This window comes from Chelon labrosus (assembly GCF_963514085.1).
Source record: "Chelon labrosus genome assembly, chromosome: 23".
Taxonomy (NCBI): Eukaryota; Metazoa; Chordata; class Actinopteri; order Mugiliformes; family Mugilidae; genus Chelon; species Chelon labrosus.
This window is the reverse complement of record NC_140356.1, coordinates 14,817,656-14,843,506: the sequence shown is the minus strand read 5'-3', so window position 1 is coordinate 14,843,506 and position 25,851 is coordinate 14,817,656. Positions and strand designations below refer to the sequence as shown.

The window sequence follows — 25,851 nt, the reverse complement described above, 5'->3', positions numbered from 1 at the left end:
AAGGTGACGCTGTGGTCGTTGAGAATAGATGTTGTTTTTCTTTATGCTGAACTAACCACTGCTGATAGGACACTCACACTGGCAGCAACAAAACTTATTTAAAACTGATTTTTATTCAGTTTGAGAGCTGCTCTGTATCTAGTTATGTTTCATTACTCTTCCTTGTCTGTGTTTTATATATTTGTACATGCCTTCCCTACTCTGTGCAGCACTTTGGTCCACGTTCGTCGTTTTTTTTAAATGCGCTTTATAAATAAACCGACACTGACATTGACTAGAGGGTTGCCTAGGCAACCAGAGCCATCTACAAAGCAATGGGCGACAATGGGATCGCTTCAAGTTTGAAGGCCTAGTGAAGCTAATTTAAAATGTCTTTAGGAGGAAGAATTGTCTGACATTGTGTGAATTTAGTGTCCGTACACTAAATATGAAGCACAATTAGCTCAGCATCTTTATATTTATAGTTTATGGTGCTGTTTAACTGTGACCTGGTCCTTTCACTGCCTAAGGCTAATAATTAAAAACCTACCTGTTGTTGCTTGTTTTTGTTTTTTTGTTTTTTTTTTCCAAACTGTAATTGATTTTTGGTTTCAAGTCTAACATCAGTCATGTCAGTATCGAGACCTATTTTTCTGTTACTTAAGGTTGAGTCCAGCTCTTTTAATCTAAACCTCTGTGTTATTCATTTAACGAGCCGAATGAAAGAAAAGAGCAGAGTTGTAAATTAAAACAACAGCTAATTTAATCAGTTTAATCAGTTCCTCATGCCTGTTTTTAATCCCATACAGGATACCTCCATATGTGTGTCCATCAGTATCTGATCTGTTCATATAGGAGCGCAACTAACCGTCCAGTGCAATAGTAATAATGACATGCATGTGCTCAGAGGCCTTTTATGTCATTATTCAAGTGCAACTCTTTTCTGGATAGCAGTATTATTCTCATTTAAGACACATGAATGATAATCTGTTTATAACAGTTATGCTCTTCTTTTTTTTTGCGCTGATACAGCTATATAAGCCTTTGAGCTCTTTCTCTCGATAAAAGCTGTTTTAAATTATGCAAATGAGAACTAGAGTCATCATTTTTGCCACCGGAGTAGTTCTCGTGTATTCACAGAGAATGCAACTGTAATCTTGTTCCGTCTGTCCCAGAGCCTTAGGTTTTCATCCAGAAGCTAAAGATCTGACATTTACCATGAATTTATTTATTTAATTTTTTAATAAATGACTTAAATGATTAATTTCCCCTCGTCTGATTCTCTCAGCTCTACTGTAACTGTTACTAATAGACTGCTGTTTATTTTTTTCAGGTATTGAAGATCGGTCTTATCGGACACAGAAAACGGATCTTGGCGTCGTTGGGGGACCGGCTACACGAAGACACCCCACAAAAACCTCCCAGGGCCATCTCCTTAAGGGTGAGTGAGTGTCTGTGTTTTATGAACCGACATAATCCCGAGTAACATCGTAACCAATGTGGATTTGAGTTATTATAAATACATCAGACAGAGAGAGGGAGGGAAAGCCATAACTGATTACCCAAATCTCTGAGGGAGGCACAAAATGGCTGAATCACTGCTGTTTCCTCCCTGCTGGCTTGTCCTGGATGTTAATCACAGGGAACTGGCTTCCCCTATCCCATCAGAGCTACGCTCTAATGTCTTTGTGCTGTTGAGCCGAGGGAGGCCTAGTGTCTCTGAGGCAAAGCTGAATGAGACAGCCTGGATGATTTCAGCCAAACAACCGGAACTGTCCAATGTGCACAAACATGTCCATCTGAAAACTGAAGAAAAAATATTATTGGTAAATATAATCATTTAATCAGTTAGGTTTAGTTTGATTATTATATAAAATGTTAAAGCCTATAATTGTAGGTATGAGGTCTGTAACAGTGTTAATCTATATAATCCCTCAGGAAATCTTCAAATTCCTCCCTTTGGACAAAAGTCCAAACCTCTAAAAGGTGCAGTTTATAACTCGAGAACTGTTTAAGAAGCAAATCTTCACATTTGAGAAGCTAGAGCATGAAATCGTTTGGCATTTCTTCCTGTTAAAGAACCTCTGATTTGAGCTTTAACTTCAGGAAAACCCCTGAAAGATGTGTCAGTGTTTTGTAACTGAAGCAAGCGAGATTATACGGTAATGATGTGTTTAAATCCTGCTTTTCTTCTGGTGTGTGAGCAGAGGGCTGTGTTTACTCAGTGATACAGTACAAACAGGAGCAGACACATTTATGTGATGGACGAGTGGTTAAAAAGAATTTTAGGACGAGAAGCAAAGTTGAAATGATTCGACTCAGTAAAAAAAGAGAAATCTGTATGAAAAAGCTTCTCCCTCTGAGTCTCCTCAGATAAAATCAACTGAAAGTGAATAACTTTTAATGTATAAGACCATTACAAAATGTAAAAGTCCTGATTCTTTTGGGAACTTTAGTCTCCACTCAGCTTGAAAACCTTTTAAATGAACATCATTTTCCACTTTGAGGATCAAGCCAGTGCTTTCACTTAAAGTGACGGTGCAGGCACGTTGTGATTAAACACACTGGTGGATCTGCTGAAACCCTCTGGAAACAGGACACCGCCTTTCGTGCTCGATTCTGCAAAGCAGTTTGAGACGCTAGTACTCAGCAGCAACACTGTAGCTGAAAAATAAAACGTGTCGCTGCACAGTGCATTGCCCTACTTCCTCTACTTGCAGCGGTGACATAGCGTATTATAAAATGATGAATGAACCTGCTCTCTCTTCCTTCCGCCCCTTCGATCTGCCCACACCCATTTTGTACCAGGAGCCCGGGGGAAACCACACTCCTCCCCAGCTCAGCCCTTCCGTAGGCCAGGCAGCGTACACGGCGGGAGTCCCGGGTGGATCTCTGGACGTGCAGCACCTCATCATGCAGGCGGACGCCCGGCGCAGACAGCGCAGCAATGACAACTACTTTGAGGACGTGCCGCGATCCAAGCTGGAGCGACAGATGGCTCAAGTCAGCATGGTGAGGACGGGAGGAGAGGATGGAGGGATGAATGGAGACAGGAAGAGGGAGAGAGGGATGGACTCAAGGAGAGTATCATGAATGATCATAAATATGGATATAAACCTACCTGGGTAAATAATCAGTCTGGTCATGGTGTATATTTTAAACTAACAATGAATCGATTCCACTAATAAGTCATTTCTGAGTCATCACGGCTTGATAAGGTTTATTTCTCTGTGCTGCAGAGTTGGTGCGAATGTGTAACTACAAGAAAAATACATAGACTTGTAATGTAAAACCAAAATATACCTTAAATCTGATCTTAGTACTATTTCATAGCTGTGATTTTACAAATTTGAAGGTCTGAGAAACTGATGAGCTTTAAGGAAGTGTCACTACTGTAATCTGTGTCGTGTAATATACGTTAAATATGAATAATATAATAAAATATAGGAGATGAAAACCAAAAAATACGTTATTAATGCTCCAAAGCAGAAAAAAAAACATCTGACACCAGTGTTTAGAGATTATTTCAGTTTCACTAATTAGCTAAATACAAAATCTACGACTGAAACTTTGTGCTAAGGAAATGACACTTTGGGTGGTTTGCATATCTGATCATTTTCAGCAGGTGAAGCTTATCTTGGCATCAGAGATAAAAATCTGTCGCTTTAGAGAATAAATGTTTACCTCAAGTACAGCATGTTAAGCAAACAACTAAATACTTTTCCAAGTAATCATCTTATCTTTGCAGCCACTTTTTAATCTCATCCAAAATGCAAAATTAGAACTTTGTGACTCTCAATCAACAACAGCACAATGATTCAGACGCACAGGCGTACGCACACATCCGAGGCAGCAGCTGTGTTGTGCTTTCACTGTGATTAAGGTCTTTTTGTCTCCGTGTGAATCACAGAGCTTATCAGTGAGGACCAACACACACTTATGGTTACCCTGCTGAATCCGTTGAGTGTGTGCGTCACCGTGTATCTCACCTTTTCCAGGAACAACACCCTGAAGTGGTGCTCGTGAAACATCTTTACAAGAATAACACAATAGATGATCTTTATTCTCTATCATTACCCCTCTTCTCTGACTCTTACAGCGTTTTTATGATTTAGTGGCTGTACTCTGATCGACTCACCTCACCTGTTCTCAAACAAAACCCAAGAGAACAAAGGAGTTTGACGTTAAAGCCTCATCTCCGAGTTGTTTATTCAACATCTTTGCATCTGATTAGAAGATCTCCCTTTCACAGTCCTTCACCAACTTTCTGGCGAACGTATGTGAACCGACACATAAATGGAAATGCAGTATTTGGAGAATGTGTGAAAAACTCCTCAGGCAAAGCTCATCTGGTTTCATTTACAAGAGGAATGAAGACAAAAACAAGCTTGTTATCCACAGACATTAGAGAAGTATGCAGACAGGATTTAGTTATTTCCTCTAAGAAGTGAAGAGTAAAAAAAAAAAAGCCGAGCAGCAGCAAAGAGTCTTAATCCGAGCTAAAATATGTGAACATAATTCAGCCAAGTTTAATTTCCTCTTGGATGTTCTCCACGCTATTTGAAGGCGTGTTCACTTCAACCCCCCAAAAAAACCCCATTACAAATTTACAAACTTTTATCAGGTCAACATGGGATATGCAGCTCGTTCTGACTGATCCTCTGGTCGTGTTGTGATGTGTAACTGGTTGTCGTTTCAGGCTGGAGAGTGGTGCGAGCCAATCACGTTGCGTCCGCCCAACGAGGCCACCTCGTCCACTCCGGTGCAGTACTGGCAGCATCACCCTGAGAAGCTCATCTTTCAGTCCTGTGACTACGAAGCCTACGTAAGTCCAACCACTTCCCTCCACTCTGGCGTCTTTGAGCGTCCTCTAAATTCACTTGTTTGAGTTATAAAATGTCCTGACAACCAAATTGTTTTGTTAGAACTGCTTGTTAAATCTGAATAACCCAACAGAGACTGAGTGACAATCATGATTTGGTTTTAGTTGATTGATTTGTGCGTTAAATTACTAAATGTTTCACCTCTGTATAAAAGCAGTGAAGGTAGTAATACTGAAGATCAACAACCCCGCTTCTGCCTCACCTCTCAGTCAACACCGCACTCAGCTATCCTCGGCACTTTGGTAAATTTAGACCTTTGCCAGTTACATAAATGATGTTACGTATCCATGTTACCACGGATACAGGCTCGCTGAAATGATTACTTACTTGGAGCAGGTAGAAACGCTGCAAAAGAAGCAATTTAAGATACCATCAACGCTCGGCATCAACGGTGAGAGGGAATAATTGGTTATCTTAGAACTAGATGTTCTGCCTGGCTCCGTGGGGTGAAGACGTGGAGCAGATATGAGCTAGATTATTATTTGACAGAGCTGCAGAAAAAAAAAGATGCGAATAAAATCAAGAAAACAGAGGCAGAGGCAGTGAATCAGAGTTTCCCCAGAGTGGGTCTTCCCTCCGTTAAAAATCTCCCCTTCTTCCTTTTCACACTCCTAGAAGATTGATAGCAGCAGCGTGGACCATTAGGCCTCTGACAGTTGTTCACCGGCAATGTGTTTGGGAAGAACACACAACGGGTGGGCCGCCGGGGAAAATATGTTGGTGCTTTTCATGGAGCCGTTCATGACAACATCTCTTAGCGCTCGCTGTCCCAGGATAACAGGCTCCAGAAAGTGAGACGAACGAGGGGGAGCCTCAACAGAACGGCAGGCTGAGCGTTTGGTGTGAATACTGGCGAGGTGACGGGAGCTCGGAGGGTGAATAGGAATAACTTAGATGGATGAGACGCTGGTGAGAGGGTGAGGGCGTAGTGTTTGTTTTAATAGAGAACGAGGGATGGTAAGAAAGCCAGGACAGAAAGGATGCAGCAGCACCGCTCTCATTTTCATCTCTATATAAAACAAAACCCTCTCCTCCGCTATCAGCACCAACTTTATTATGTCAGCTCCACAGCCACCGCTAGAAAATATTATCTGAAGTTATTACAGATACGGTTTCTGTAAAGCCCTGCAGGCATTCTGATATCATTACAACACGCTACATCATTAACAGCCAATATCATCGCAGCGCAGACTCTGAGCCCTTCTTATTAATAAAGAAAGAAAACACAGCTAATATGCAAAACACTCAGACCAGGTTTCCAGATATTAACTCCTCCGTTGTGACTAGACAGATAATAGCTTTTATATATTGTGGTGATGTGAAGTGAGCTAAACTAAAACACACGACTGTAGGATTATGCCGTGCACTCTGGTCCGAGCAGAAACATCTCAGCAACCACTGGATCAGGTTCTGTTCAGAGATTTGTGGTCGTGGTTCGGTGATTCTTTGACTTTTCCTCTCGTACTGACAGCGAGTTTATATTTGTGGATATGAGCTCATGAGTTAGACGACCCTTTAAATGTTCATGTTGCACCATCAAGTCAGATTAAGTTTTTTGTGACCTGAGCCTGAGATGTGCTTTTGCTGCCTTTAAATAGGCTTATGGTTACAACATGGGACGCCATGTACACAACATGCTTGTCATTCAAGTGCTAACATCAGCTGTAAGTCAGGACACTGCTGCTAGGCCAGAATATCAATATTTTCCTCACACAAACTATAAAGAACATCACAACTCACAAACTAACCAAACGTTACGGGATGTCATTGTTGACACTGTTCTCCTATTTGTATGTAGACATTAACATCAAGCTCAAAGTCTGGCTGCACACGTCCTAATCCTGTTGCACTGCCTTGAATTTTATTTGAAAACTAATAAAAGACTCGCGCCTGTGTACACACAGATATGGTATACAGGACGGCAGATGGTCTCGTGTGCGAGTGTAATGCAATTTCTAGGATAAGTGCCAGCAGCCCCGCCATAACAACGATTTAACGTTGTTATCGTGACTCAAGACAAAGCACTAACATGCCCAGACGACCTCGTTTTGATCTGCCAAGGACCCGACTCCTCGGCACAAAATATGACCCAGTCAAAATCTGTGCTACATAGAGGCAACTCATAATGTTGAGCAATTTGCCGAAAATGTTTAGTCTCTGTAATCAGTCGATTGGTCCTTGATCTTGGAGTCTGACACAAACAATGCAGAGATGAGGAAAAAGGGAAGCTGTAAATATTTCTCCTGTAATTCACTAAAAGCCTTGTTAGGGTCCCCCTTCAGGGATTAAACTCCCTCCATAAACTGGACAGACACTCTGAGGTGGTGACTGTCGCACCCATTAAGTGCTTTAATGTCGACGTGAACGTTGTCCCTGTAAAACACTCCCACCATTAGTGGCTTCTTTATTAAATCAGATGAAGTCGCGTCCAGACAGAAGGGTCTACCAGACAGCAGAGTTAATGTAATCTCAGGGTCGGGTGTATTTAATAAACCTGGTGTCAGTAGAAGACACTAACCCAATAAGATGATACAAATAATTCAGCTATATTTGAACATATTCCCAAATGTTTTCCTTTTCTTCTGAGGCAGGAGTTTGTTTTTTAGATGATGAAGGAAGGCTTCCTCTCTTTATTGGTTGAGCTCTACACTCTTCATACTATTAAAGTCCAGGCTGAGCTGGTTGGTAATCCAAGCGCTGTTACCACTTGAATGCCAAGAGCTTTGAAGGCAGCACAACACAGAGGTGTGAGGTACAGGTAAAGGACAAAGCAGCAGACACCACTCAGGACACCAGTTGAGGTTGAGGTGTCCTCTTTGGCAGGAAGGGGCTCAGTGTTCAGCTGCAGCGTTGCCTGCTGATCACTTGGCAGCGTGGCTCCGACCATTTCATCATCATCATCAAGCCATAAAGCAGGGTCACCGCTGCTAGACGCTGTGGCAGTGAAACAGCTGTCACCAGTCAGAGCCCAGACAGAAGCAGTACAGGTGGAAACAGCGGCGTCCCACGGAGCGTCGTTGATGGCTGCAAGACGGTCTGTTCCGTCACTTCACGGGACGGCTGACTAGTCCATCAGATCCATCCTCATCGGCGCCGCAAACAGAGCTGACAGCACATGACTCTCCCTGCTGCTAGACTGTGTCCCCATTATTTCCGCTCGAGTTCACCCCCAAATTGAATGTAGGTGGGACAAGTCTTCATCAGGGAGGAGAATGTAGGCCAGACTTACTTTGAATCAACTACTTCAGAAGATTTCTCATGTTTAAAAGCTAGAGCTGTTTCCTGGTTCCAGCTCCTTAAAGAGACATCGCTGCTGTTATCGAACTTAGACTGTAAAGTTATTTGGGTTTGAACATCCTGGTCAGATTTATACCCCACACGTATTTACCCAGCATCTTTTTTGTGTCTTCTCACTAGTACCTGGGCTCCATGCTGGTGAAGGAGCTGAGAGGGACGGAGTCCACACAAGACGCCTGCGCCAAGATGAGGGTAAGGCACAGAGTTAACACTTCACTTTGTCTTCACTTGCAGCTAACGTCATTATTGGGATAATTCTGGTTTATTACAACTTAAAACAACCAAGTTGCAGTGAGTCGTAATCATACTTTAATTGCGCCGTGTGAGAATGAGAGCAGCTCAGTATGATAATGGTTGTAATACAGCACATAGATCAAACCCACCCTAGTGTGTAATCAGTCAACATGAGCGTAGACTGTTCTACTTGTGCTTTTATTAAATTAAGTTCTTTTTTCTCTAAAACGGCTTACTGGACCTTTAAATCTGGGACACAGTCTCATACTCTGAGTGCCCTCACTTGAACTTAAACTTAAAATATCTCTACAGTGGATTAAGCTTTTTGAGGGATTTATTTTTAATATCCTCGCCCGGGTGGCTTGATACTTCACAATCCCCCTTTTACCTCTAATCACCTTATCTGTTCTTCTTCTCGCTCGTGTGTCGTTCTGCTGCTCACTCTTTCTTTGTTTCTCATCTTTTCCTCCTGGTCAATCTTTCTATATTTTACTGTAACACTAACTCCCTCACTCCTCTGGCCCTCGGTTCATCTCTCTCTCTTTTCCTGAGCTTCTGCAGTGTGAAGATAAATCTTTAATATTCATGAGTTTTATGTCCCTCCCTTCCTCTTTTCTCGTCTCTGTATTTACTGTACGTTGACACATCAGAGAGCATCTCTCGTTCCTCAGCTTGACACACCTTTGCTGCACCCCAAGGTCATAATTAACTCCACTGAGATGCACGTCATATTATTCTGGCTTTTAAAACGGCACGAACATCGTCTCCACCCTCGCCGCATCCCTTCACAGTGAAGGCAGATGCGGATGTTGAAATTCCAGCTCCGCGGCCGAGCTGTGCGTCTGACAGTGAAGCCGAGTAGAGCTGTCTTTGTCAGCTATTCAGCTCTACCTGATCCTGACAGGGTTGAACTGCGGCAGTAACACGCTGCGAGCACGAAGGGAAGAACAGAACAAAGGCAACAAACAGATACGGAGAGGATAGCAGCCAGCGGAGTCGACGAGGAGGGATAAAGGGAGGACAGACTGTGATAGAAATATGGATAGAAAGAGGAGATGTCAAGCGATGAAAGACAGAAAATGATACAGATAATGCAGAAAAAGAACTCTTTTTATGTCTTCTTTGAATATATTAAAGCTTGTGACAGGTAGGATGGCAGCTGAGAGGATAATGCTGACATTGCTGTAAATCACACAATTCTCCACAGAGCCTCGCTGCATAATAACTTCAGTATAGGTATGTAATTAAAAGGAGCGAGGAGCCGGATATGGCTTAAAAGCTGATAGACTTGTTGAGTTTGCAGTCTATTGGGTTTAGAAATGTAGATTCTAAATTGCATTTCAGTTGTTTTTTATTAGGTACCAAACAACCCTTAACCTTTGGAGATGATAGCAGCTGATTCTGGTAATTGAGGTGGAAGTCGTCAACAGATTGTTGGATTGGCGAATCTAGTTCAGGCTTTCTTCATTTGTCCTGGTTCTGTTTTAACTAAGATAATATTTCTCATGTAGCTGTAAACCTAAGTTGCCTCAAAAGTCATTGCTGCCTCTGTCCTCTCTCTCTCTTTGTCTCTACCTTTTGGTTTTTTTTGCGCGCTCCAAGAAGTCGACAGAACAGATGAAGAAAGTGCCGACCATCGTGCTCTCCGTGTCCTACAAAGGAGTGAAGTTCATTGATGCCACAAATAAGGTAACACACACACACACAGCTTCCTGCGACGCCTACTGCAAATAACACATGAAAGGTCAGGCTTTTGAACATGAGCACGAGCGACATTCAGAGGTGTCAGGTCTGGACGGCATCGCAGCGCTGAGCTCTGCTTTCAGCCGCAGCCTTGCTCATTTAAAACCCAATGTGTTGAGAGAATAACAAGACAAAGCAGCTAGAAGGAAATAAATGAGCTAAGTGTCAAGTAAAACACGTAACAGTCAACTCCTATCATTTCTTAATAGGCCTGTTTTTATTTATGGAATCACCAGGTAAATACAGCACTGTCCACTATGACCCATTACTGTGGATTATCGCTGGTGGAATCAGTTCGTTGATTACTACCGATTCTTATTTTCTACTTTTAGCGCAAAGCAGCTTCCCCTAACGTTTCCCTAATGTGAGCTCTAACTAAAACTTTCTTTTGGAGCTTTGATGTCCTATAATTCACGGCACTGACATGTGCTTTAATTACCACAACACAAACAGCGTTCTCCAGCTACATTACCAGAGGACAACTTCCAACTCAGTGACTCCAGAAAACTCTCAAACCATAAGTGTGCAGTGATTATGGTTTGGGGATAAAAAATAAATCAGAATTGTTTTTCCGAGGAGAGGCTCGGTGGAGATGATAAACTCTGCTCCTGCTTTATCTTCGGTTTTTCTCCTGTTTCAGCAGAACATCATAGCAGAACATGAGATTCGTAACATCTCCTGTGCGGCTCAGGATCCAGAGGATCTGTCTACATTTGCCTACATCACCAAAGACCTCAAGTCCAGTCACCACTACTGCCACGTCTTCACTGCTTTTGATGTGGTTAGTGCTCTCCCTGCTTCTCGTTAAATGTGTACGTTATATCACATTACATCCCTCACACCTCTTTGCTTTTGCCGTCTCTCCTCAGAACTTGGCCTACGAGATCATCCTGACACTCGGCCAGGCCTTCGAGGTGGCCTACCAGCTGGCTCTCCAGGCCAGGAAGAGCGGCCACGGATCGTCCACGCTGCCCGAGAGCTTCGACAGCAAGCCCGGCAAACCTGTCCCCAAACCTCGAGTCAACATCCGCAAATCTGTAAGCAGCGCCGTCACACAGCCGCAGTACGGTTTAAAAAGAAAATCCATCCTGAACTGAAATCCTACGTTAGCAACTCCGGACGTTTTTGATGTTCTGGATGTGATGTCTTTAGTCCCTTTTGTTTTGTCTTTTGGGATGGATTTTCACTTCCTTATAACCTTTTAACTATTTATTTGTACTGGCTTCTATTTAATCCTAACCAGCATCACATTAACATTTTCACTGGAACCTGTCCATCATCCATCATCCTTTTGCTCTGATCCATCACATCAGTCTCCTTGCTCATCGACAACATTGTCATGTCTTATTTTTGATTTACCAGCGTTATCCTGAACCACTTGTGTTTTTTGTGTGTGTGTGGAAGAAGTTGCGGAGGTGTAGGTGGATATTTGATCTGTTAAGCGTCCATTCGGTCTTCCGTCCCCACAGTCTCTTAGGCGCTTGGCTGATTGATGAGGCTGGTTTGCATAGGGCTGCAGGGACGCTTGCTTGCACACTCTGGGGGTGTGTGTGTGTGTGTGTAAGAAGATGAACAATACCCATATGGAGGACTGCCATATACCGAAGCATGGAGAATGAATTTACTGACATTTAAGTCCATCAAGCCCTCATCACAGTGCTGTAGTGTGCAGGACTGTCTGAGAAAATAGTATAATGGGCTTGCATTAGGGCTGGGTATCGTGAGAAATTTTGATCCAAATGCTCATGTGATACTTTAGTTTTTCTAAGTAATCAGCTGAGAGGCCCTTAGAGTATAACTGTAGGAAAGTAGCGCCTACCTGCATGCGACTGTAATCAATTTAGAGGAAGATGACGGACAGTGTTCCCCGTTTCTCTGTAGCTTCTGCTCGCTGCTCAGATTCCCCTTAGCTCTAGAGACAGGTAGGCTTCTCGTGAAACTTCCTGCCATCAATAGGGTGTTCCTTCTTGTGGTATTAACAGCCCCTGGGAAGTTCACAAGTTGTGTAATACGTTGGAATTTAGTTTTCTTTGTAATTTTATAATCTATTTGAAGAAAGTACTCATTCCCAGTGGCCCCTTTGCGTTACGATCACCGTTGCATTTTCTACATCAGCCAGGTGAAATATTTAGTTTGTTGTCTTCCCAGTGGCGTAACCACGAGCTCATGAGTTTGATTTGAAAGCGGCAACAGATGCTCGCTGTGCCTCTACTGTCTTTACCCCATTTCTGACTTTATGTTATGAAGCCATTCAGTCTCTTATGAGATAACCTCCCCTACACAAAAGTTGATTTCAGTCATCTTCTTCACCCCTAGAAATATTGCTCCATCACACTTCTAGTGGTCATAAACACAGTGTCTAATTTCAGCCGCTATGACTTAAGTATTGCCATCGACACCCAGCCCTAGCTTTGTGATATTAGATACCAGTGTCCCACATGCTGTCATGAATGTCTGTGTGTGTGTGTGTATATATATATGTGTGCAACTGTGCGTCTCCAAGCACAGCGTCACAAAGTCTATCAGTAAACCTGTCAACCTTCCATTAACCCCCGGCGGCTTTAAAATAGTCTCACTAACCCAGTCTCCCCCGCCGACACACACACACACCGGCTGGCGCAGCAGCACACGTGTGTCTAAAGGACCCCGGTGTAGAGTTACGGCGGCGGCTGCTATAACGGTGCGCTTGGACCAAATTTACATACTGTGAGTCACGAGGGAAAAAGCGACGGTGATGGAGGAGAACAGTGGCTTCAGAGGAACGGTCCCACTTTCTAAAGTTAGCGTGGGATGGTGAGGAAAGATAGAGAAGGAGAACACATGCAGTATTTTACGTGTGGGTCCAATGCCCGCAGAGATGATGGACGATGGCATGTGTACACACAATCTGCTGAGTCGGCAACCATTACCTTAACCATTAATTGCTTTTTCTTTTTGTTTTTTCTTCTCTGCTCTCTGCTCATGTGTGTGTGATGTAGTTAATGGCTTGTGGTGTGCAGCAGGGCAAAGATACTGCAGAATTCACTTAATATTCCTGCCACCCGCCAGCCATATTCTCCATCCTGCAGCACCTCTCAAGCCCCGGTGCTTTAAAGTACAGCTGCTTTGTTTCTGCTCTCTTCGCCATTTGTATTGTGTTCATTACGTGATGCACATCTGATTATAAATCTCGCTCGACATCCACTTAACCTGCCAATATGAGAGCGAGTGAGTCTGATGCGACTGCTGTCTCTGATCAGAACTGGCGTGACAGTGCAATCTGAGAGTAGCTTTAAAATGGCACTGAAATACACGACCCCAACCCGTGTGAGACTGACTTGTGTTTCGTAAAGTGAGTGTAAAAGCCTGCCAGCAGTGTGAAAATAGCTTGTTTCCAAGCAGCAGATTTAGTTCTGGGTGGTCTAGGAGACGATGTTTACACGTTATTTATTCTTTCAAGCATAAGAACTGAAACTTGATTAAAAGTTAGCTCCCCTCGTGGGCAGAATATTTCGTGGATATGGAAGAAAGTGACGGCTCATTTCCAGAGCGACGTTTTGTTCAGTTGCTGTTGTTGCCATGCAGGAGCTGCTATATAAATGTGGTGTAACGCTGCTTTTTCCAACTGGAGTTGTGCTGTATCGCAGTGATTCTGCTGTCCCACGCTGTTGCCAGGGCGATGACTTTGCTGCCATGTTGTTGCCATGGTTTTTGCTTTGGTTTTTTGGAGTGGTGTTGCCTTTCCCTGTTGCCGTGCAGCTGCTCTGTCGCCGCTGTGGCTTTGCCCTCGCCGCCTTGTTGCTTTTTTGTTTTTTGTTTTTTTCCCGGTGTTGCCCGAGCAAGGCCCACCTTTGACCTTTATGTGACCTCTGCCCCTGTAGGTCATCATGTCCCCATCCAGCCGCTGGTCACTGGGCCACATTTACACCCCTCACCGGCCTCCTCTCCACCCTCCTCTTCCTCCCCCTCGACTCTTCCATCTTCCTCACAAAGCTCAGTCACAGGTCTTCCACGCTTTTCCTTCTCTTATCCTTTACTTCCACATTTTTTTTTCTTTTAGTCCAGGAGAAAGCGCCGCCTGTAAGTGCTTCCATTTTCTTCCGTCTCTCATTCAACCGACTCTGCATCCTCGTGTGTTCTGTTTGCAGTGAGTTGTTTGTGTTCCTATCGCCATATAATTCAGTAGCGCTTCTAGTAAAGGAGTCTACAAACAGTCTCGCAAAGCCAACCCACCTCATTTCTATATGGCTAATATAAAGCTGGACGCAGAGCTAGACATCAGGTTTTATGTGCCCCACGATACTGCTTCAGCCCCTTGATGGGACACGCCGGCTCCTCATAAACAGTACATTTGAGATTGTAAATTAATAAAGTGTTTAAATCAGTGACCAATACGTCAAATCTGCTAAATATTCATGAACACGCTGAAATCTATTAGTTGACCCGCTGAATGTTTGGACTTAATTTCTGACCTAATCGCTACCACCTCTCTCCACATCTTCATCTTGCGCACAGGGCTGCAGGATTTTTTAAAGGGTCATCAAAAGAAGGCTGCAGAACACACAGTCTGCCAAGAAATTATTCAAATGTGTTAAGTGCATTAGAGCATGTTTTGCGTCGGTTTGGATCACCGAGTTGGCTGTAGTTTGAAGGTTTGCAGAGCCGAATCAGAATCAGAAAAATACTTTATTATTAGGCCTTGTAGGGAAGTTTCTCTGTAGCGTCCCTAGAGATCGTGAAGAAGTCACGTGGCGTGGAGAGAGGGGTGTAAAACGGCAACTACATCCTTCAGGGTAATACACTTCTTTACTTGCAACTGCTGCCTTCAAATAAAACTTGTGAGCTCGTGGTCAGGACATGGGGAAAGAAGTTCTAAATGTCACAAAGACGGGGCAGTTCATGTGGACTTACCTCCTGAACACCCCATTAGAAGGCTGCATTAGTCTTGTCTGCTCTGACCATCTGAAAGTTATAGTTCGACCCCTGATTCCTCACTATCTTATTCTCCCGCCATCTCACCTCTTTCCATCAGCCTTTGTTGTCTGGACTGAACTCTTTCCCCTCGTTAGATCTCCTGCAGCATCACTTCAGGCTCTTATTTTTTCAGCGCTTCTGTAGAAAATCAAAAAAAAAAAGGTGTTGATATAAAACAGATTTTGAAGGCAGACAGTGACTTCACGGTTCATGAATTTGATCCTAGTTGAGCATGATGGCGTTGTGGTGCTGTGAGATTGAAAGTGTGTTTGTCTTTAATCCTATAACCCCAAAACAGGATTATAAAGTCTTGCTGTGGCTGCCTGAGTGTGTGTGTGAAGAAGAGGATAGAGAACTGGATTAATATTAAACTTAGTTTTGGTATTGTCGCGGTAGCAGTGTGTTGAGAGAAGATAAGAGAAACATGACGGTCGGTGTACTGCAGAATGCTGAGATTAACTCTGTTTACTCTAATAACACTGAGACACTTGAAAAAGTCAATCTTTTTTTTTTTTTCAGATGCATTTAATATATTTTCTTAATTCCTTTACTGGGAAAACTATCTGAAAACAAACCAGCAGCCCCCTGCAACAAAACCCACTCTATATTCTTAGATGTACAGGAAGTGATTCACAAATTGGACCGTGCATTCAGAAATGAACAGCTGTGGAAATTAAGAGGATTTAGTTTATTTATGTCAGTGAACTTCTGGCTATGTTCTTTGTTCTGCTTTCATCTCCTTTTTATACTCGTCTCATTCTGCTTTAAGCAGCAGATCTTCCACCTGCATCTCATTCATTCTACTCTTATCTCTGACTTTTTTTTTTATTATCAGGAAACTGTGTGTGGAAATTGCTCTTATTGAAAATTCTGACAACCAGTCGTTTGCGTTGTTTGTTTTGAAAACGTCCTAAATTCAACACAATAACATGCATATTGTCAAAGTTGTCTCTTTGTCTCCTGCTACTTTCTCTTTGCTCCTTTGAATGTTTTCCAATCTGTGGCTTTCCCTTCGTCTCTTTTTGCGACAGATGGAGCAGCCGTCCATGGACCAGAAGGGCCATGCCAACGTGCCGTGGATTGTGGAGCCAGGTCAGGAGGCCAAGAGAGGAGTCAACACCAAGTACGAGACCACTATTTTCTAACATACACCCGCCTTGTCCACTCCTGTGTGTGTGTGTGCCTTTCAGAGGTTTCCCTGTATCGGGGCCCCGCCCCGGAGTTGGGCACGAGCGACGCACGGCGCCGCGTCACCTCACCGGCTGAAAAATAAAAAAACAAAACATCTCGCCCCGCCCCCGTTAGCCGAGCCTGTCCACTGCATGATGACGTTTGGCGCTGCGTTGTCTCTTCTTCTCTCTTTTGTTTCTGCTCTTCCCCCCTCTTTGGCCTGGGCCTCATCCTCCTGCCTGCAGGGCTGGCGCATGACCTTTGAACCCAGGGCTGTGGTGCACTTCTCTGTCTCCACCTGTAGGGGGAATGGTCAGCTGTTTTTCCACTTCCTGTTTGTCGGTCAGTCAGCAGTCAACCAGTCGGTTGTTCTGTTCCAGCTTCTTTTTTTGTTTTTTTTTTTACTCTTCCCGTTGATGGGTGCAACCATTTGCTTCGTCTCTCTCCTTATCTTCTCCTCCAACTGCCTCCATCCCTCGCTTTTCTCCTCCTTTCAGCCCCTCTGTCCAACTGCCCCTGACAACTTGAATGAGATTTAAATACTGCTAAGAGCCGTAACAGTGTTTTAGCTGTCTGTTGAGCCCAGTCTGGGAGCTGACAAAGAGGAGGGATGTTGTCTAGACGTGACAACGGGAGGAAAGTTCAGACTTTTTAAACATTTTTTTAATCAAAGAGGAGAGCTGAATTATAGGAGAGGTGATGTAGCATAGTCTAACTCTGACTCAAACTGGTTCATCCAGCAGGCTACTAGAATGTATTTCACCTTTTTGATTCTTTATATCAGATTATTTTTTTGGAGATACTAACGAACCTGTGAATTTCTTTGACAAGCTATATTTTAAACATGACCTGTGACACAGGAAGACGTAGATGATTTTTTTTTTGATTTTTCTACCACCTTTTCTCAGCACATGTTCGTGTATATGTTCAGAATTACTTTAGTCATGTGGATTTTTTTTTTCCCTGCCCGTAAAACTTTATTTTATTTCGGGGGAAAAAAAAAAAACAAAAAGATTAATCTTGTACGTTAGCATGTGGCTTGTGAGACGCATGGTGGCCATTTTGGATTTGCTGAGCAGGGGGGCCGGTGGAGAAGGCGGGGTGTGAGGGCTCTCTCGATAAGTGATGTCATCTCATTTTGCAGGGCAATGCCGGACGCTCATGTCTATTACTGTGGAATGCAAAGAATGTAGCCAGCCCTAAACATGGACCTTGTCACAAATACAATGCAAAAAGGACTACAAAGGACCCTCTTGCTCACTTTTCAAAAGGACTACAAACATGGATGCTACTCCAGTGTTTAAGGTTGACTACACAATTTTAACATTCATCCACACAATGCTTGACACGGTAAAACAATGGACATTTATTAAAACACACACTAACAGGACTGCATCTTGACAGACGACCGTCTGCTCTGAATGTACTCTTATTTGAAAGCAGCCTCAACTTTCTGCAACTACATCTGTTTTAATGCGCCCGAGGCAGGCATGACTTTTGGGGAGGTCAGCATCTCCATGGAGACGTTAAGTATGGTTACAGGGCATCAGACAGTGGGCTCACTGAAGGCACCGTTGGGCATGTGTCAGTGTTGGCATGGGTTCCAGGATGTCTGGCTTGCTCTTTTGGTCTTTTTTATTTTATTTTATTTTCTTTAACGTCAGAAAATAATACAGCGATATATGCACAAGCGTGTAAATGTGATTGGACTAGCTGCAACACGCTCAAGATGCAACAGGTGTCTCTTAACGAATGATGAACCTATGTGAACAAAACGGCATCTAGCGTTTAAAAAAATAAAAAATAAAAGAGAAAAAAAAGAGTATTCTATTCGTATTGCCCGACATTTTAATGTTTAATATGAGAGTATTATATTACCATGATGATTATGATTATTCTTGTGCAATTCTTGTCTACTGTTGTCTTAATGTTACATTATTTTTCTATGATATGCTGAGATGAAAACCTCGGGCAATCCTTTAAGATAAAAAAAAAGGAAAAAAAAAAACTAGAGTGAATGTTGCAGGTGGCTCGCTAACTCTTAGGTCAGGTCAACCCTCCGTCATTTCTCATGGGGCTCTCTACTCTTATCTAGCAGATGTACTATTTTAAACGCAGTATTACTGTATTATTTGGATGAGACATTGTCCAATTATAAAATGTACATAGATATTTTGCCAATTCATTGTTCATACATGTAATGTAAAAGAGAAAAGAATAAAGGATTTGCAGGAAATGGCACTGGAAACAAGGTACCAAGAGAAAAGGTCGGACATTTAAAAAAGAGGAAGTGGTAGATTGTATTTTAAGTGAAAATTAACATGGATTATTTGGTGACATCACTGCTGACCAACTAATGTACATAGGCTTGGGCTTCCAGCACACTGATTTTTGTAATTTTGGCCATTATTTATATCCTTGTAAAGCACATGAAATAAAATATGACTTGTACAACCATATTTATGGGAATAAATTGTCGTGAGTTATTGCCTTTTTTGTGTCACACTGCACCTAGTTTTGGGAGTTACAGCTGTCAAGTCTTAGAGCAACAACTGTCCAAACAAATCAAAAGTAGCTGAATTATCTAAAGACGGGAAACACAAGATTGTTGGTACGTTGTGCGCACACAATTTTGGCAACTTGCAATAGAGCACCAGAGTCTGCTGAGCCTTGTTTCAAATATCTAGATGCTGCTGTTTTTCCAAGATCTCCCATTATGGCTAAGTTTACATGGACAATTTATTTTTCAAGCCGATTAAAATCAGTCTGATCAAAGATGTCAACTTAACTGGAACATCTATACATTTACACGCCCCCAAACATCAATCAGAGAATCACTTTTCTGCTCGCTGCAGATCATCTAATCTCAAAGGCTTCTTTCGTCTTTTTCCAACATTTGATTGAACAAATCATTTTGTTACCTCCCTGTTTCTGTCCCTCCAAGAAAGCCTGGTCGTTACCATCCTACGTTTCCGCCCGAAATTTGATTTCAGTCTGGCCCAATGTAATAGGAATCTGTCTCCGTAATGGGCGGATGCTTATTTTGAGGTTTAAAATCATTGGAGTTCCCTTAACCAATCAGCAACGTTTGGTAATGACGTATATTGTGCGCCGGAGTTCAGGCTCTTACGCTTACCACTTCCGCTTCCAGTTAAATAAATCAAACTTTTCCCAAAGCCAGTTGGAAGGAGAGCTACGACGTCCTTGCCATTTATAAAATTGACAAGACAAGCCTCTTGTTTTGGTTTTAATTCCGTGATGCTCTCGAGAGTTGAGACAACTTTGCGGATGGCTTCTAGCGTCTCTTCCTCCGTCGCCATTGTTGCTATGCTGTTGAACTACAAGCTTCGCTGGCTGGACTACAAGCAACTCGGCAGGCGAGTTCCGCGTCATCACTCAACTGTTCGCTGATTGGCGCGGTTACACGCGAACCGCGAAAGTGCAATTTGGCCAGACTCCGTGCCAGACCGAAATCTAATTTCGGGCGGAAATGTAGGATGGTGACGACCAGGCTAGTGTTTGCCCCCTCACAATTTCCTACTGAAAGGATTATTAAAGATTTACACCCACCCTTTCAATCGGATAGAAAATGTGTCCGTTCTCATGCAGGTGGTTAAATGAGGCATTTTTATTAGAATACTTGTGTCCATGTAAACAAAGCCAATGAACTTGGGTGTGTGCCATCCCCCTTTACCATCTTTTAAATAGTTTTAATAGTAGGATTTAAATAACACAAAATACATTAGTCAGCACAGATCGTTGGATTAAACCCAAAAAATGATAACGCCACCAAATCCATTGACATCTCAGGTGAACTACCATCCATCTAAAGTCTAACTAACCACAACGGTGAATGTAATGTTACACTGAGTGTCACTTACCTCACGCTGCACCTGGTTTCAGACTGTCATGTCAGCGCCTCCAGAGCTTGTCCCCCGTTTGCTCCTCATGTGAACCAGAACCTTAAAACAGAGACGCAGATGCAGACTTCAAATCATTAAAAGAGAAACATAAATAATTGTTTGTCTCCTCATTGATAACCTCAGCTGTTCCGTGTATTAACTCCTGAGTTAACACATCGGTAGGATATTGATTGCATATTTGCCTCCACTAACGTTCCCTCACATTAAGCCCCTTGTGGGTGATTCACACCTTCAGGTTGTGAGAGGTCTCGGGGCGGCCATCATTTGTGACGCACAAATGGAGGTGCAAATTATTGTGAAACCACTGGAGGGGAAGATGTTGAGGTGGTTCTGGAAACTGGCCAAGTTGTATTGCTTAGTGTAAAGACACAAATAAGAAGGAATAAACCAAGAAATGCTCGGATGGGTGTTGAACTACAGGTCACAACAGGGTCAGCCGTTTTGCAGCCTTCTCCTCAACTCAATCATCTAACTTCACTGGCCTTCAAACTACCGAACAGACGCACAGTTTCCATGGTGACAACATCTTCTTATAACCTGACCCACATGTCTCTATGTGTGAAAAAATAAAAACATGATAAATAAGCAGCAAACCATCAGCGCAGCACAATGAGCTACTAATCCATGCATATGTATAATAAGCTGCATTTTCAAAAGTCACCTTTACTCCTCCTGTTTCCTCATTAGACTTAATTTCTCAGCTGAGTAAGCGTTCTTCATTTGCATTTTTCTGGTTTCCGAGCTCTGATAGGTTTTAGCCCGACTGTCACATATTAAGTTTTGTGCTAATCACTTCAGACTAATTCTAACATGGCAGCTTATTTTAGTAAGGTACGACTTTCAAAAAACACACCTAGCATGTCTTTTTAGATTCTTCCTTTTATGTAAAGCAGACACAAAATGAAAAGGTGCCACTCGTGCTACCTTGTATTTGTACATAGGAGGGAAATATTTAAACTTCATTAACATTTAATCAGTCTATGACAAACAACCGACTGAGTAGCTCGCGCAATCAAAAAAAAAAAAAACGTTAAACAAATCTTGGCAATGAGGGATTTAATTAAACAAACATGAAGAGGTTGGCAGGAGGTTTGGGAGCTGGAGGCCCTCTGGCTGTTCTCACCACACGGCCCGCCAGGATTTGACCGACAAATTACAGCTTTGAAAAAGGTCCACAGTGGAGACGGTAGGTGTATCTTTTTGGTGAATGGGTCCTATTCATATGGTCCAGGTGCAGCAGCAGCAGCAGCTTTATTTATACTCGATGTTAAATTTGAATTCCAGCCGTCAGCCAAAGATCACACACACGAGGGAAAAGTAACATTAATATGTGTATGTCTCTCTCTTTAAGTTAAACTTATATGCTTCATATCAAATTTTCTTAAGCTTCTCAACTGAATAATTTTGCATAAGGACACATTTTAAAAATAAACTATTAAAGCCTGTCATTTCAGGGTTCAGCTACAGGTTGCTAGCCTAGAATCTAGACGCGCCCCTAGCGGCAGTCTAGTTACTCTCCGTTGACTTGAGATTTCGAAAAAATCCAAGATGGACCGGGCCAATCACGAGTCGGTGGGCGGGCTTAACATGATGACGACTGACCTGCGACCATAAGCTCCGTCAATTACGCGTGAATTCCCCATCCTGCTCCTGCTAGAACTACCAGAGCGATGGCTGCTGCTAGCGAACAACTTTCTTTCCAATCGGCTTTGGTCGCCAATCTGAAAGACTTGAAGTTAAGCTTTTCTCTGAGAAAAGAACAAGAAACTGCACTGAGGTCGTTCTTACAAAAGAAGGATGTATTTGGAGTTTCGCCAACCGGATACGGCAAAAGTTTGATCCACAGCTTAAAAATTATTAATGCAGGAGAAACTCAACCTGTAGGCGAACTCATACAAAAAACAAAACAGGATGCAACAAGAACTATTCTTGTATACTACGTCACCTTCTTCGTTGCTCTGATTGGTTGTAGCGCTATCCTGTTGCGTGGAGAGGGAGTTTGAAAGACGACCGTTTATCCCACCCCTCCGGTTGAGCCCCGTCTATGGAGAGTGCCGTAGACCCTACATTTAATGTGGGTCTGGCTCGTCAGGCTAACAGGTTGCCATAAATTACACCAAAGATGGACTAAATGCCAGAATATTTGGGGTTTTAATTATTTCCAGCTTAAGTATCTTCAAACGTTAGAAGCTGAACTTAATTAGAATTAATGAGGGATTTGAAAGGATTCAAATTCGAGAACGAGACTGGGTGCTGTTGAAGAAAACACATTTAAAACCCTATATAAATGTTTAATTGGACAATATATGCTATGTCTACAACAACCCTGACGTTATTGCTGCTAAGATTTACACAATCATTGTTCTACGGATGGAAAAAAAGAAGGGATGAGGTGCAGTTGGACGTCCGTTAAATTACAGAGGTCTGACATTTACAGTGAGCCTCTGAAAGGCTGAACAAGCATTCGTCATGAGCTATAAACCACGGAACAAAAGGGCTCGCAGTCTGTTTGCAGGTTGGACAGTTGCAATCTGCAGGAGAAAACCACTGGGCTGTTTTTTGTTTTGTTTTTCCCTCCGAGGCTGGAGGCTGCAAGCGTATTGGTTTTGCGGGAAATTTACTGCCATTCTGCAATTTGGTGCATTCTGTTGAAAACTGACAATGCATTTTATTGTTTTATGAAGAGCAGACCGCTGCGGGGGAGGAGAGTGGGAGTCGGTTCAAGACATTATTTTTGGGAGATCAGACCAGTGGTGGAGAAAGTGGTGCAGAGGCTGCTGTATTTAAAAGGCTTCCCAAATCTCCAGCAGCAGCAGCAGCAGCTCCCGTTTTATTTCTACGGCTGGCAGAGGTGGCGACGCAGGACTTAACTGAACACACTGAGGGCTAGAATAATGAAAGCAGGCAGGAGGAGGAGCGCTGCAGGTTTTTGTCAAATGTGCAAAGAAAATGACTAATAACAGACAACAATTTCCTAGATTTCTGCAGTGGAGTGTAAAACGGGAAGAGTGGCTGCTTTGTTTCATTGTCTGTGTCAGACGGTGGGACAGGGCCAGAGATCCAGATGGTGTGTGCGGCCCACGGCTACCGACTAAACGAGACGACTATAGAAAAACTGCTCGTGTAACAATCATAATTAAATCTGACTTTCATTTAAAGCAGTCAGCCTCAACCACGGCAACTGAAAATGAGGAGAAAATGAAGGTAGGTTGTCACATTTACATTCAGATCCACGCTGTCTATCCAACGTACGCATATAAATCCTCTGTTATACGCCTCTAATACACAAACAGGGCCAGGAAACAGGATTGAGATCTGCTCCGAGAAACTATTTTACATAAACACAATTTGCTGCATTTGGTAAATGACAAGCACGAAACACCGTTTTTTTTATCTTTTGCACCTGGCAAATGTTTTTGCAACAGCACTCCTCGCATTATCATAATGTCCTGAAAGAAACCAACATGGAGGCTGGCGATAGAGAAATAAAGAGGTAAACACAGATAGACACCCTGCGGAGATAAGATGAGACGCTTGTGACGCGGGAACACTAAAGCACTCACAACATACAAAGAAACACAACACAATAATCCTGTGCCGTCCTGCAGAAGAAGTCACAGATCAGTATGTATCTTAGTCATAAAAAAACTGCCTATATTATTTTGTTTTATTGTAATTTTTAATCTCCTCGATATAAATATCAGTAGTGGCTGGAAAGAATCCGTCACCGTTCACTCCAGGAGTTCTCCTACAACATGGAGGGAAGGTCCAGGTAAATGTCTAAAGATAAAATCTCTTTGTTTCTACTCACAGGAGGAAAAAAAAAATAATTTAAATAACAATGCCTTCTATCACTATTGACAAACTATACTTTTTGACCTGTCTGAGTTGTGTGCACTGCAGTAATTGAGTAGGGACTAGAGGTTCCCCTGTGCAGCCACCGAGACAGCGTCTATCAATAACCTGTTGGGGAACATCTGTAAATTACGGCTACAGAGAATAACCTCTAAACTGTTTGGTAGCATAAAGCCAGCATCAAACAGAATCTACATCTGCGTTTGTTTTCTGCTTAGTTGCGCCAAATGGACAGAGGATAATCACGTAGGTCAAGAGCTACAGCGAAAGGCTCAGAGGAAGTATTTTACATAAGATGCAGAGCAGAAATGTTTCATATAAGGTGGGGGGTGGTGTTAAAGCATGTGGGACATCTACGCTGGAGAACGCAAAAACTCCCAACTGGCATGACTGCGATAAGAGCTGACAGCTACCCACTAACGTCCCGGGCCAGCGTTTTGTCTGAGCCGACTTTCGACGTCTGCTCTCAAAACACGTAAAGCTGGTGCGACGCAGAGGGGCTCTCAGCGAACCGCCTCCGAGCAGTTAACCAACATGACAGCACAGAAAGCTGCTTATGTCACCGTTCTAGAAAGAAGCCACAAACGCAGAGATCACAAACACATCTTTTGAGAAATGAGGACTTAAGAAAACAGGAGATCAGGTGTTAATACCAAGGGAAGACGAGTTGAGGCTTAGGCTGCACGAGGAAGGATCTTTACGTAGGAAACTAATAATTTCTTGGCTTTAATCATCGTCAGTGGAGAAGGAAATCCAAATAGCAGTACTACCCAGTAAAGACTGCTGAAGCTTCATCGTGGCTTTGGATGATTTTGTCACACATTTTAAACAAATCGAGAGCTGTGGAGGAGTGATTATAACAAGTAAGAGACGCAGAAATCAAGAGACGGAAAGAAACATTTTCATACAGAGCTAAAGCAGGAGACGGATGGTGAGTGTCCTCAACTTGGCAGCAAATTCTGGCAAAGCCCACTAGAGAGTTACTTCAGGTTAACAAGACCAGAGACCTGTCTAGATGAATAAGTTGGGCGCCCTAACTGTACATTCAATAGTCACCAAGGCATTGAAACTGAAGGTATAGATTGACCAGTCTGTTCCACTTACTTTATATTATTTACAACTTAATCCAGAGTCTCCGTCTAATCCCACTAGAGCACTTCAACAAATGTCATGCTAATTCACACATGGATAAAATAAGACAAGAAAAAAAACAACATAAATATTACACAAGCCCATCTACACCTGCTCCTGACACCACACAGTTAAACCAATCAGTTTGATTGTGTTTAGATGGTTTAAAGAAGATTTGCTAAGTTATAAAGTCTCTGGATTAGTTTATCTTTAACCAGTGGCTGGCTGTTTTCCTCTACCTCCAGTTTAAGGCTAGCCTAGAATCTAGACGCGCCCCTAGCGGCAGTCTAGTTACTCTCCGTTGACTTGAGATTTCGAAAAATCCAAGATGGACCGGGCCAATCACGAGTCGGTGGGCGGGCTTAACATGATGACGACTGACCTGCGACCATAAGTTCCGTGAATTACGCGTGAATTCCCCATCCTGCTCCTGCTAGAACTACCAGAGCGATGGCTGCTGCTAGCGAACAACTTTCTTTCGAATCGGCTTTGGCCGCCGCTCTGAAAGACTTGAAGTTAAGCTTTTCTCTGAGAAAGGAACAAGAAACTGCACTGAGGTCGTTCTTACAAAAGAAGGATGTATTTGGAGTTTTGCCAACCGGATACGGCAAAAGTTTGATCCACAGCTTAAAAATGATTAATGCAGGAGAAACTCAACCTGTAGGCGAACTCATAAAAAAAAA

General features: G+C 42.9%; 1 protein-coding gene across 6 annotated transcripts in view; it reads left to right on the top strand.

The window, feature by feature from the left end:
- Nucleotides 1-18,718, top strand: part of anks1b (ankyrin repeat and sterile alpha motif domain containing 1B) — a 193,246-nt gene extending 174,528 nt beyond the window's left edge. For 2 of the 6 annotated variants that reach the window (XM_084573562.1, XM_084573567.1), the window contains 9 exons: nucleotides 1,313-1,420; nucleotides 2,788-2,991; nucleotides 4,679-4,804; nucleotides 8,280-8,351; nucleotides 9,996-10,082; nucleotides 10,777-10,917; nucleotides 11,006-11,173; nucleotides 16,121-16,212; nucleotides 17,404-18,718. In XM_084573562.1, the coding sequence (XP_084429688.1) occupies nucleotides 1,313-1,420; nucleotides 2,788-2,991; nucleotides 4,679-4,804; nucleotides 8,280-8,351; nucleotides 9,996-10,082; nucleotides 10,777-10,917; nucleotides 11,006-11,173; nucleotides 16,121-16,212; nucleotides 17,404-17,452 (1,047 nt within the window). In that variant the 3' untranslated portion in view covers nucleotides 17,453-18,718. Of the gene's footprint in view, nucleotides 1-1,312; nucleotides 1,421-2,787; nucleotides 2,992-4,678; nucleotides 4,805-8,279; nucleotides 8,352-9,995; nucleotides 10,083-10,776; nucleotides 10,918-11,005; nucleotides 11,174-16,120 lie in introns of all 6 variants that reach the window. The other 4 variants (XM_084573565.1, XM_084573564.1, XM_084573563.1 and 1 more) reach the window with 4 other exon arrangements.
- Nucleotides 18,719-25,851: the final 7,133 nt, after the last annotated feature.